Source organism: Motacilla alba, chromosome 12 (assembly GCF_015832195.1).
Source record: "Motacilla alba alba isolate MOTALB_02 chromosome 12, Motacilla_alba_V1.0_pri, whole genome shotgun sequence".
Lineage (NCBI taxonomy): Eukaryota > Metazoa > Chordata > Aves > Passeriformes > Motacillidae > Motacilla > Motacilla alba.
This window is the reverse complement of record NC_052027.1, coordinates 1948142-1961955: the sequence shown is the minus strand read 5'-3', so window position 1 is coordinate 1961955 and position 13814 is coordinate 1948142. Positions and strand designations below refer to the sequence as shown.

General features: G+C 47.3%; 1 protein-coding gene across 3 annotated transcripts in view; it reads left to right on the top strand.

Moving 5' to 3' along the window:
• The window catches only part of CNTN4 (contactin 4), a 132158-nt gene that overhangs the window by 81735 nt on the left and 36609 nt on the right, over positions 1 to 13814 (top strand). For all 3 annotated transcript variants that reach the window (XM_038149088.1, XM_038149086.1, XM_038149085.1), the window contains exon 10: positions 2201 to 2351. In XM_038149088.1, the coding sequence (XP_038005016.1) occupies positions 2201 to 2351 (151 nt within the window). The remainder of the gene's footprint in view (positions 1 to 2200; positions 2352 to 13814) is intronic.

The window sequence follows — 13814 nt, the reverse complement described above, 5'->3', positions numbered from 1 at the left end:
AAAAGCAGAATCCAGTGGTGGTGGACATTGTAGGATACTGAGATGCAGTCTTGTCTTACAGAATTTTCAGGCTAAATGTTTAAAAAACAAATTGGAAAAATGAAATGTGGGCCTAGAGTGGGAAAGAAAGATCATTAAAATCTCCTCTTGACAAACAAAAGGTGTGAATAAATTAAATTCATTACTCCTGAAGTGGCACAGGGAAGTTGTGGCAGTGCTGAGAAATGAGCCCAGAGTTTCTAAATGTCAAATGATGATGTTATGAACATCACAGAATAAAACCCACGGTGAGCAACTCCTGTGTCTCACACAGGAGCAAGAAAATGCAGCGAATTACTCACAAAAAAACAGTCTAAACTGTTTATTACAGAGATGGGAGAAACAGGATTATTTTAAAAAATCTCTTTTGCTTATAAATTTGGGACAATCATCTGAGAAATTCGTTTCAGAAGTGATGATGTATTAATAATTATATAAATAATAATGCATTTGGTTCTGAGTGCATTGGTGGGAAGTGTCCTCAGGATGTCTCCTTTAATTCTGGAGTGTTTTACAAAGCCAGTGCTGGTTTCAGGGCTCTTTTATACATTTAATATCACACCTGTGTTTCTGAGTGCCAGAATTAAGTCCCTGCCTGTGATTAGATCTGGAAAACAAAAAACCTCTGAGGCAGGAACTTGGAGCACTGTTGGATCATAAAGCCCATCCCATTTTCAGTGTGGGACTGTGCTTTATTCACCTCTTTGGCAGCAGGAATGATAGCCGGAAGAGCTGAGGCAGATGAGGTGCCCTGAGCAAAGGGAATTTGCTGGGTTTGGTCTCCCGGCTGCTGCAGGTGAGCTTTGGATCCTGTCGTGGGGCATCGAGGTGATGCAGAGCAGGGAGATCTCAGCTCTGATCTCCCAGGGGCAGCAAAAAGGGAGCCAAGGGCAGTGCAGAGAGCTGGGGGACCCAGGGATGGAGCAGCAGGAAGCCAGGAATGGAGCAGGAGCAGGAGGGATCCGGGGATGGGGATGGAGCAAGAGCTGGAGGGATCCGGGGATGGAGCAAGAGCTGGAGGGATCCAGGACTGGAGCAGGGGGGGATTCAGGGATGGAGCAGGAGCTGGAGGGATCCAGGGCTGGAGCAGGGGGGATCCAAGGAAGCAGCAGGAAGGATCCAGGGCTGGAGCAGGGGGGATCCAAGGAAGCAGCAGGAAGGATTCAGGGATGAAGCAGGAGGGATCCAAAGAAGCAGCAGGAAGGATTCAGGGATGAAGCAGGGGGGATCCAAGGAGCCAGCAGGGAGGATGGAGAGAGCAGAGATTGCTGCCACTGCTCCAATAGAAAGCCAAGCTCCTGTCAGCAGGAGTTGCTCCTAAAGCCTTTCAGCTGCCTCACCTTCTGCTCTGAGCTCTCTACGTTAAAAAAATGAATGGTCCTATTTGATATCAGTGAAACTCCTGGTTGTCTTGGGGGATTTCAGTGCCAGAGCTGCCTGAGAGCCCAGCAAAGGGATCACCGAAAAGCCTTTGAGGCAGGAATCAGAGGCCAAGGCATCTCCTTGTTGCCCAGGCTGCAGAGAGGCTGCAGGGCTCTGGGGGTCACCTCAGTGGATATCTCAGGGTTTGTCACAGAACACAGGAGTGTGCCCTGAGGGCAGGAAAAGATGATTCTTTGTGCCCTGGAGCCAACAAGTCTTGCTTTGTCTTGCTTGGTTCAGGACCTGGCTGCGTCAATGTCTCCCACCTTTATAGAATTTAAATAAATAACCCAGTTCATGCAATAATTATGAATAGGAAGCATAAAAGTGTCAACCTTTCTGGAAATATTAACGTTTCTGGTTAATTATATGGCTTCTGTGCTTGTGAGCACTTCCCTGCCTGACAGAAGGATGATCCTCACATAGAAAAGATAAATACTTTTTACTCCTCATGCACGAGGTTCCTGGGGCTGCTGTCCCAGTAAGATGTGCATGGTGGGGTTACTGGTTTCTCAGGTTTTTAGCTGAACACACATTTTTAAACAAATCAAGCATTTTTTGCAGTGAAAGAAGCACTCAGGTGTCTTTTTACCCATCCAGACTTCACTAATTCATAAAGTCCAATCATTTAGGAATTGCAAGTGAGAAACAACCCTGAAATTTTGTAAGGTTCAAATGAGTCTGGCTGTGGTTTTTCCCGAGGGAATTCTGATCTGGTTTGTGTCGATTTTGCTTTCAGCCATCGGGCCAGACTTTTCCAAAACCCTGCTGAAGAAGTTGACTCTTGTTAAAGTGGGTGGTGAAGTCATCATTGAGTGCAAGCCCAAAGCCTCCCCCAGACCTACTTATTCTTGGAAGAAAGGAAAAGACATCCTAAGAGAAAATGAGAGGTAATGTCTTCAAGTAACCGTTTCTTTCATTAACTAACCCAGGGACTTCCAGCAATCAACGCTAAATTTGTCATTAATAGCTTTGCAAAATTGACTTGCAAATACATGAGGAAACAGCCTCTGCTCAATCCCAAGGAGCTGGGGGTGAGATTCCTATCCCCATGGTGCCCATCCCATCTCTGCTGTTAAATCATCCCTGCCAAGAAGCTGATAAGAATGCACTCCAAAAAAACCAAATATTTTGCCTCTGCAGCGTTCTGAATAACCATTGTTAAAAAAAAAAAAAAATTCCCAGGAGATAAAAGCCTCCCCTGCAAATTGCACAGCTGTGGTACATGACTCCATGTCCTGCAAACAGGAATTATTTGGGGGCAATGATTAATTTGACTGCTCTAATGCTTGACTCGAAGGTGGCTTTCTCAGATCTGCAATCCCTTCATCTAGGACAGGGCACAGGACTGTTAGGCAGGTGTGGGAGGAGAAACTTCAATGAAATCCCTGCTTAGAGTGACGTTAAAGGGTCCTGTGAGTGCCAGAGAGGCACCTGAACATCTGGATCCTTCCCCAGCCTGCAGGTTGATCACGTGGAGGTTAATCAATAGAGATGATCCTTCCCGTTCCAGGTGGAGTTAAGAGCAGCACTGTGTCAGTGCTTGCTTTGAATGCTGATGCTCAGCCTGATGGCTGCCATGGCAATCACTTCAGAGTTTCTCCTGGGGCTTTTCAGCTGGTGTGTGGCGTTCAGTTCCTTGCTGGAGACCCTCTGCATGGTTTTTGCTGCTGAGACTCCAGCTCTGGAGGCTCCTGCTGTCCAGGAGGCAAAACAAAGTGTGTTTTCCAATGTTTTCCCAGAGAACAGAAACTACCATGGTGAAAAAAAAAAAAGAGCTCTATGGGTTTAGGTTTCACTTTCTTCTCTGGAGGCTGAGGTAGTGTGTGCTGCACCTCTAATGAATCCCGTGGCCTGAGGGCATCTCTTCCTGCTGGTTGAGAACTGTGCAATCGTGTTATTAGGAATTCTGCCCTGGGGTACAATTATATTATTGCAGTCATTAAAGGCACTTCATCTCCATAATAATGGAAATCCTGCCTTGGGGGCCTGACTGAGTCAAAATGATGTTGGGGGCCTGGCTCCAGCAGGTAAATTTTATATAGGAACAGCTCTAGCACAGATAGATGCATAGGGTCTGCATTGCTTCCCCTGCAAGTCTCCCCTCTTCTCTCAGGTCTTGTTTTGGGCCTAGGCAAAGGGGTTTTTATTTTTCGTGCCATAGTGGCAATAATTCCATTTATTATTCCTCCCAGAGTGAGACATTTCCCAGAGGTGAAGCTGTAGCATTGTGTGGCTCAAGAGCAGATTCACTTTTCTCTTGTTCCTCCACAGCTTCCCACTTTCCCCCTTTTCCTTGGCTCCCCAAGAGCAAAAAGAGTGCAGGAAAAGCAAGAAAATTTTCATTTAAAATATGTACACAACAGTCTTAATTCCTAATGTTCTCCTAGAGCTATTGGAAGTCACATTTACCCTGCCACCAGACACGTGCTCAGGCTGGGACAGAAAAATAATTGTACTTTTAAGCCCCAAAACAAATTGCTCTTCTTTCATTCTTCTTCATGTAAAGCCCCTACATCATTCGAGCTGTTTCTTTTCCAGGAATGTACAGGGCCTGCATTGTTTGTACAGTTTAATTGTAAGGAAAGAAATGCATAAAAAAAACAAATGATGTTCTGTGCTGGTAGCAAAGAATATGAAAGTGTCCAATTAAGCAGCCATTCCCTATGACTTGTGTAGTAGCAACATCTGTTATCTTAATTAAACAAGTTTCTGCATAAAGGGACCCTCTTGGTGCACTTTGTTAGAGCAGGATCTGACCCAGATACTCCAGGCACGCTCACGATCCTGGTGGAAATCCTCCCAGCTGCCCCCATTATCTGCAGGGCTGACAAGCTCTGTGATGTGTGAGCTTGCACACGCACAGCCACAGTGCTTACAGCAGGAACATTGTTCTTTCTTGTGGCTGAAAGCCACCAAAAGCAGCACATGGTGCCATTTTCCCAGCGAGCTCAGGCACGGGAGCGTTTGGATGTGTGAGGAGTGCCTGGCTGACTCACACTGGGGACACAGAACTGCACCCCCAGACAGCTGCTGGGATTTGTCACCCAAACTGGCTGGTCTGCTCCAAGATTTCAGTAATTTGGTCCAGATTTTCCCAGGTATTTCACTGTTCTCTCCACCACAGCCAGGGGTCAGGACAGTCTGGGAGGATAATTCGGTTTGCAAAGTCGTGAATCCCAGAATGGTTTGGTTTGGGAGAGACCTTAAAACTCACCCTGGTGTGGATGCCATGGGCAGGACCTGCCTTGGGCATTTCCAGGGATGTGGCAGCCACAGCTGGTGTCCCCACAGGTGAGGGCTGGAGACTGGGAGGGAGCAGCAGGAACGTTCACCCTGCCCTCAGTGAAAACCCAACCAGAGCTCCCCGAAATCCCAGCCTCCTGGGAAGGAAGGACAGCAGGCAGCTGGAGCTGGAAAGCCTCTTGGATATGTTAATTCACAGCTGTGCCTCCAGGCTTATTAATTTGGCAGGGAATGTTAATTTGTTTGTAAAGAAGAGCATCATCCAATGGGCGCTGCAGCTGCTTTGGAGAGGAGCTGAGGGGACACTGAGCTGCTCCCTCCTGTCCTTGGTCCCCTGGCTGGCACGGAGCCATTGGGAAGCACCAGGCAAAGCGGAAGCAGTGAATCCCTTCTCCAGGAGCTGCAGTGGTTCTGGGCAAGAAAAAGCAGAAAGCTCTCACCTGATTTTTTTTTGCTGTCCTCTGCACTTCAAAGCTGTCCAGTCAGTCTTGTCTCCCTGAAAGAGTTCAGCCATGGATTTCTCCAGAAATCCATGAGATTTCAGCCATGGATTTCTCCATCTCACATTCTCATGGCCTCCTCACAAAGGCTGTCCAGTTATGGGCCCCTTCCCACAGATATTATTTTATAACAGGAATTTTAACGTGTCCATGCTGATGCTGCATCATTTTGAGGAGGAAAAATGGTAAAATTGAACAAGAAAAGCTTCCCTCCCCTTCTTCCAGCATGTCTTGAGTACAAAAAGTTGTACAAGTTCCAGTTTTATATTTGTTGCCTCAAACTTCCTAATTAGTGCTTAATTACTTTAAACAGCCAGAAAGAAAATGGCAAGAGGACAGGCAGCACATCTTTCCCAGGCTGCTGCCAGGGTACAAGCCATGGTGATATTTTTATCCTGATTACTTGAGAGATGAATTGCCAGAAGTGTCTTTTGGACACACAGCCTAGTGACACTTCAGCAGAAAAGAAAACCTCAAAGGATGCTTCCCATCATTGCTTCGCATTAATTGTGTTGACTCTTTGTTTTTTTGTTTTTTTGTTTTTTTTTTTTACATAAAGCACCTGTGCAATTTCTTGAAGGCAGACAGGTAACCAAACCATCAATAACTTCTCGGGTTTTCATTACATCCTGCCCAGGCAGAATGAAAAATGACACCCTGCAAATGGCTTTCTGAAGTTTGTCCATCATTCATCTCACTTTGCAAAGACCGTGGCAGAGATGGCTCTACTTCATTGCAACATCTGAAATAACTGACTTGTCCACTTATTTTAACCAATTTGCTGCAGAAAGAGAATAAAATGAACCAGGAAGCCACTGGATTTGGTGGTCAGAAGTCTTGGAAAGCCATTGTCCTGGATGGCCTCCTGTTCATAAGCTGTTTGCCAGCAGGAGCTGGTTTTAGCTCTGTGCTGATCTGGAAGTGTCCAAGGCCAGGCTGGATTGGGATTTGGAGCAGCCTGGTCTATGGAAGGTGTCCCTGCCCATGGCAGGGGTGGCACTGGATGAGCTTCAGGGTCCCTCCCAACCCAACCCATCCTGACTCTATGATCACACCACGTTTTAGCACTGAAAAGGCTGTCCAGCCCAGGGCAGTGGAGTCCCCATCCCTGGGAGATTAAAAAGATGTGGGACAGGGGTCAGTGGTGGCCTTGGCAGTGCCAGGTTAACAGTTGGACTCAATGTTCTTGGAGGGCTTTACCTAAAAATGATTTTATGATTCTCTAAATGTTTCCAGCTAAAGGTTACCAGAGTAGGATGAGAGACTTGTGTAGAATCCAGGTTTGGTGCTGGTTTCTTTCGTGTGCATCCATAATTAGGCTGATCCCTCGAATTTCCATGCCTCCCATCTGCTCCTGCAGGAGCAGGAAATGATTTCCTGTTTGCAGCACAAACTGTTGCCGAACGCTCTGACGAGCGCAGCCCCAGCCTCTGCCAAGTTCCAGCTGGAACGAGCCTGTCCCTCATGCCGTGCCACAGCCTCCTGGAACATCAGCAATCTGTTCCTGTTTCCCCAGCAGATCATCTGCAGCGCGGTGTTGTTGTAGTGCTCCGTGAAACACGTGTAGGACATCGCTGCTGCCTGTGCTGCTGCTGGAGCCCGCTCAGATCCCTGCTGGGGCCAAACAGGGGCTCAAGAGGAGTCAAAGGGCTTTCACCTGGTGCTTGTGGGTTAATTTTAAAAGCAGCATTCTGCTTGCAGAGCTGGAGGGGGTGAAGGATCCAGAGCTCTGTCCCAGAGGCATCCGGTCTCCAGAGCACGGTGAGATGTGTCTTGTTAAAGGCAGGATGAAGATATCCTTGAGAGAAATGTGTCACTGGGGGCCAAGAGGAATCAGCAGGCTTTCACCTCGGTGCTTGTGTATTCATTTTAAAAGCAGAGCTCTGCCTGCAGAGGTGGAGAGGGTGAAGGATCCAGAGCTCTGTCCCAGAGGCATCTGACCTGTGGAGTGCAGCCAGACGTGTCCTGTGCTGACATCCTTAAAAGCAGGATGACGATATCCTTAAGAGAAACCTGTCACAAGGGGTCAAGAGGAATCATCAGGCTTTCACCTTGGTGCTTGTGGATTAATTTTAAAAGCAGCATTCTGCTTGCAGTGGTGGAGGGGGTGAAGGATCCAGAGCTCTGTCCCTGAGGCATCCAACCTCTGGATCGCAGCCAGACATCCTTAAAAGAAATGTGTCACTTGCTGCTGTTCCTGCTTGAGGTCTCTCATGCTTTTATTATTATTAAATTCACCTCTGGGTGCTGAACACACAGCTACAAGTTGTTCCTCCCTCTGTGTAAAGCTGCTCCTGGAAGGAGCTGGTCCCTCCCCACAGGAGGAAGGAGCAGGACGGGGTTTGCTCTGCGGTGAGCACACCCCACAGCCCCTGCTTCCCAAAGAAACGCCTGTCATCAGCCTCCTGAATGCAGTTTGGAATTGACGTGTAGCTTCCTGCTTGTCCTCCAACTGATAATGATTTTAGTATGTCTGTAGCATTTTGAAGGAAGAAATTATTATCAGATGTTTCTTCTCTTGGGTGTTTTTATGGTGAAGAGCAAGCAGGCAATGATTTTACAGTTAGGGCCATACTTCGAGATGCACTTTCAGAATCCAAGGAAATCATTACTTGTCTAAAGGGGAAGAAGGATTCCTAATGAACATTTCAGAGTTGGTGATATTTTTGATGGCTATTCAGACATCATTTTGAAGCGATGTAAATGTGTCCTTGGATCTCACAAACCTGTTAATGTCCATTACAAGCCGAGTGCGTAATTTCTCTTTGTACTCTGGGCATTTTTTGTTGGAACCAGAGGGAAAGATGTGTCATCTTTGAAAGGCTGTGCCTTTGGGCTTCAATTCGGGTGGTATCAGCTGGAACAAATAAGCTGAGAATGCATTTGCTGCCTCTGCTCCGATCTCACGAACGCTCCCAGAAACGCTTTGTGTCAGCAGCTGAGGCACTGAAAATCTTGCATGGATGTTTTTTTTTCTCATAAGAGAATAATTTTTACGAGCTCCAGTGGAGTTCCCTTTGATTGTCATGCTCTACAAACCTCCACAGTGTTTGCTGTAGGTAGAGGGTGGTGGCTTGTCCTTGCCAGGAAGGCGTTGTTGGCGTAGGTGGCTGGATGCTGCACTCCAAACACGATTCCTTGGGTTTCCACTGTCCCTCTCCCTGGACTAGAAGTCATTTAATTCCCATGCCTTGGGCTGTAGCCAGTGCCCTGGAAGAATGAGCACAGCAAATATTTCACTGAACATTAGACAGAGGGAAGGCAGGAGTGGCTTTGCAGCACCTGCTGCTGCCCAGACAGGATTTTCCTCGCTTGCGAGCGCAGCAGGACACGTGTGGAGAGCTGTGTCTCTGCTGGCTAATTGTGCAGAAAGGGAGGGCTCAGCTTTTCATGAAGTGCTTTCAGTGTGTTTTGCTCCTCCACTGCCACCAGAAGAGCTGGTCCAGGTCCTGAGCCTTTTGTTTGGAGAGTGGAGCACGCCTGTCCCTCATGGTGCCATCACAGCGTTCATGGTTTATCGGTCAGCTTTGTCTGCAAAATAATCTGCCAGCTGGAGGGGCTGTGTCAAAAGGGCCACTTCCCTGGGGGATGGTCTTTATTTCCCACCAAAATCAATGGAAAATTGGCTCTTTGCACCATCAGACCCTTCTGGACTTGCAAAATCTTCCCATATCAAATTGTCACTGCCTCACATCTCGGGAATGAAAGCTGTTGTAAAAACAAAGCTTTCCTTTGCTTTACTCAAATCTGCTTGCTCAAATATTTATTTGGATGGCATGGGCTTTCTGACTGTATTTATTTTAATTTTGTGCGTAGTAAAAAAAAAGAATGCTTGCAGAGAGAAGGCAAAAAGGTTTCTATTATTTGAAATTCTCCACAGCCCTCTTGCTCCCTTCAGGGTCCCTCACATTTCTTGTGTTTGGTTTTCATTTGTTTCCTTCTGTTATCAGTATCCTTTAGGAAAGATATTTTCCAGAGAACTGTTCTTCCTAGATAACCTAGGGATATTTTTGTATGTTAATTATAACTCCAGGCATCCCTGAACAATCTACATGAAGTCTCTAATAGCTGTAAATGCTCCCTTCCTTTCCTCCTGCCTCCCTGCTCCATCAGGATGAGGTTCTGTCACTTCTGACTTGTGTTTAAAATGTACAGACCGAAGGGAAGATGATGACAAACCACAGCTTTTGTGTTTATAGATATTAATAATGGCTGGATGCAGCACTATTGCTTTGGACTGCTCCATCACAGCAGATAAACAGTTAGTGGAAAAAGCAAATAGTGGGCAAATGTAGGATGCCAGATCCATGGCTGGTTTAAGCTGATGCTGAATTCAGTGGCGGTGTGTGTTGGATGTTTCCAAAGGGGCCAGTGCTACAATATCAAAACTATTTATCTGAGCAAAAGATGTTCCATTTTTTCTTTCTCTTTAGAATATTATTTACAGGTTTTTATGATAAGTCAGTACTAAAAGAGGGAGAGTGACTTTTTCCATGGACAGACAATGCCAGGACAAGGGGGAATGGCTTCCCACATTGGGAAGTGGGAGATGTTCTACTGAACTCAATGCAACAGGATTTTACCTCAGTTTATTTAGAGCACATATAGCTCTTACCTGAAAATTAATTATAGGGGGTTGCTGTTAAGAGGCCTGTCAGTTGTCATGGATAAGGCAGGAGTTATCTACTGCTGCCTTCACTGAGAGAGAGACGTGCACTAAATTAAATGGGCTTTGACAGAGGCTCTAAATTATCTCAGGCTCTTCTGTGAACCATGAAAAGACAGGTCCTCACAGACAAATAAACACTGCAGCAGCTCTGGGGGCTGGGTGAGGCACAGCCAGCAGGGCTAGAAGGTGCAGGTGTGTAGGAGGCTGTGTGCACAGCAGGAGAGTCCACTCAGTTGGGAGCGTGGATGGAAATCAGATGGAAAACTCGTGGTGCTCCAGCACGTGGGATCATCCTGCCTTCCCCTTGGATTTACCCTGACAGCTCTAGAGCAGACCCAGCTTGTCCCCTCCTTGCTCAGGCTGGTGTTGATGCCCTCAGGCTGTGTTGGGGTCCCACCCTGGTGCTGGTGTCCCTTTCTCCCCCCTGCTCAGAAACATCTGGAGTGACAGGACGGGGATGAAGCCCAGCCTGGAAAGCCCTGGCTGCTGAGGGGGATGCTGAGGGCTTGGGCAGGTGTTGGTGAAGGGTGGGGAGTCCCAGTGGCATGACAGGGTGCTGGGTGGGGTTTAGGGTCAGGGCTCTCTCCCCCTGTGCACTGTCAGAGTTGTGAGCCCCAGGAGCCTGGCTTTGACCTCGGCGTGTTTTAATGGAGATGAAGGAAGCAGAAAGCTCTGACCTGGCTGTGAGTTATTTATGCAACACAAAGGTTGGAGTCACACCTGGGGACAACATCCCAGGGCCACGGGAATTATTTATTACCTGTGGGCTATGCCCTGAACCAGCCCATTCTTCAAGGGCTGAGCAGGTACTCGTGAGCTGTGTCCCTGATTTGGGTGGGCTGTGCTCTGAGCAGTAAAACCTGTGAGGATTTATAAACTTCACTGCTTACCCAAAATAGCCTAATGGCCAGTACCACATGCATGAGATCATTTTAATAACCCCCGCTGCATGGCAGGCATTATTTAAAAGGTGATCAACAGCTACACAGACGTCTGATAGAAATAGAAATAATTTGATAAATAATGCAATTGCCCGGAGTTGTGGCATGAGGCAAAGTTGCTGTTAGGCTAAAAATGGCTCCAGATATTCCTGCCAAGGAACTCTGGGAAAAGAGGGAACAAATACACTGCTGAGACTGCAGCCAGGGCTGCCTGGTGCTTCTGCTTTCTTCTCTGCTTCCAGCCCCCAGCCCAGGCACGGCAGCGAGGGTAACAATAGGCCATTCATCATGTCAGCTGAAATACACTGTTTTTCACAGGTACGTTTAACCTAAATCCTCTCTCAGAAGACGGATTATCTCTTAGAAGAACTCTGGCACCAGTGTCTCTTTTCAATAGCCACGTCACCACTGCCACAAAGGCTGTACATGAAGGGATCAATGGTAGTTTTATCTCAAATTGCACTCAGTGTGTGTTTCTTCCAGCTGACATTCATTTAAATGCTTGCTCTGAGACATCTTTTCTCCCTGTAATAGAAAAAAGGATCGGACATCCTAAGCATTGTTTCGCGGGGGAAAAAACATTTAAAATATTCACTTGGCTAAGCATGAAATATTTCAGCTGCGTGTGTTTAATCAGGAGTGAAAGCAAGGGTAGTTATGCTTGTATTTCATAAATTAAAATGCTAAAATGATTAGATAAGAAAACAAAATGCCTTCCTCCATTGCAGCAGTGCTAATGATACCATTTGAGAGGCGGGGGAAAAGAAGCAAAAAGTCACTTTGTAATTCCGAGCACTTTTGCTCGGAAGGAGCACGGAGCTGTGATCTGCAGGGCTGGGGTTGTGCTGGGTCCCTCGGGAAGGGATTGCACACCCGGGCTGCCACATGCACTGCGTTTGTACTCCGTTCATATTCCATTCATAGCCGCGTGTTTCCACCTGCTGAACAGAAGAATAGAGGGCAAGCTGTGAGGAATACATTGAGGGACACCTGCCGTGCCACCTGGCTGGGCAGCACTGTGGGATTGGGAATCATTCCTGCTGGGAAGGTCAGGGCCTCACCCTGCTCCTCACCCTGCAGGTCAGGTGAGCTCCAACCCCCCTGGCTCTGCAGGGCTGCTGCTTTGCTCCTGCAGCCACAGAGGATTCCTCAATGAAACTCCAGAGCAAGATGTTCTGGTGGATGGTCCAAGTCTGGGATTTTAAGGGAATATTCTGTCAAAGCAGGAGGCCAAGCTGAGCAGCAGGCACGTTTTGGGAGATGCAGGTGATGCAGCCAAGCCCCCGGAGGTGAGATTCCCATGGAGGTGCTTACTGACACTCAGGTTTGGGATGTGCTCTGGGACTTGGGCAGATTTCCTGATTTCCTCTTTCCTTTCTATTCCAAGTAAGGGCTTGATCTCATTTTCACAAAGTTGGTGATAAAACTCTTCCCGAGCTCGACAGGACAATTTCCATCTCTAAATGCATGTGTTACTGCCTGAGGAATATTTATCTGCTGCTGGGAGTGCTGCAGTGGGCTCCATGAATCCCACCTGCCCTGCTCCATCCAGGCTGGAGGTAACACACCTGCTGCTGGGGGTTTTACAGACCTGGCAGGGGATCAGGAGCTGGGAATAGCTCCGAGCCCAGGGATTCTGCCCTGCCCTTCCCCTGACACTGCTCCAGCTCTGCCTGAGCTCTCCCATCCGTCTCCAGCTGCTCCTGGAGGCTCGGGGCTGTACTGAGCCAGGGGCTGTGATCCCTCTGGGATGGATGTGCCAGCCAGCCCTGCCCTCTGGCACTGGGAGCCTTGCCCTTGTCCCCTTGTGCCTGTCCTTGTCACAGGAGCTGCTCTGGGAGCTCTGTGCCTGGCAGCTGCTTTAGGGTGCTGCACAGTGTTCAGAGATTTCCCCCATTTGCTGCTGCAGTGGCAGGATGGAAATGGCTGGGGAAGGCAGGGGAGGGATTTTGTTTGCAGCGTTTCCAAGGGTCCTTTGTCCCCAGAAGAGTTTGGATCAAAACACTGGCAGGGGCAGCTCTTGCTGCAGCAGAACCCAGTGCTTCAGTTCAGGAAACAAGCCCTGCTTCTATCTCCTCCTTTCAGACCTGAATCTCCAGCTGCCAGCACAGACCCCCAGATTCTCTCTTACAAATGCTGTGTTTAAAATAGGTGACCTTTCTTCCTCTAAGGATGCTAAACTCTCTTAAATTGTCTTTTTTCTTTTTTTTTTTTTTTTTAATGGATATTTTTATCTCTGATTTTTCTCTGATTAGCAGTGATGTTGGCAGCAGAACAGTTCATTAACCTGTGCAAGAAGAGATTTATATTTTTATTTATTGTTACCACTGCTGTTAGTAGAGTCAGGGAACCCAGAACTTTTAAATAGCAAGCAGCTCCTTTGCTGAGTTTGTGGTGGTTTAAAGAGGTGCACACTCAGCAGCCAGCGCTTTGTTTGATGTGTGTGTTTGTGGGAAATGTGGTTTGGTTTTATGTCTTCCCAGGCATCTGGTTAGGAAACATTTTGAGGGTGCATTTCAGAGGAGAGAGCACCATGAGCAGTGCTTCAGTCACTTTGAACTTTGTGTCTTGGAAGAACTTTTTCACCCAAACTGCTGAAAGTTGTGGCTGAAGGGTTGTTTGCTTTCGAGCCAGTTAGCAGTTTGGGAACCTCAGTGGCCTGAAATGAGCCTCTCATCTCATTTAATGCAGATAGGGCTGCAAAGAAAATTTGGGAATTAGCAATGTCAGTGAGAGGCCTTCCTCCCTTCTCAGCTAACTGTAACAAATTTCCAAGTGTTCAAATAATTATTTGTTAACTTTCAGCACGTTGGATTCGGATTAGAGAACAAAACCTTCGCTGTAGAAAAGCAGCTTCAGCAAAAAGAGCCACATAACCATAAGGCCTCCTAATCAATGAGTCACAGAGAGGTTTTAATGGTCTGATTTATTTGGAAAAAAATCAGTTAACTTGTACAGTTATCTGTCACTTTTAATGCTGCTCCTTTCCAGGAGTGT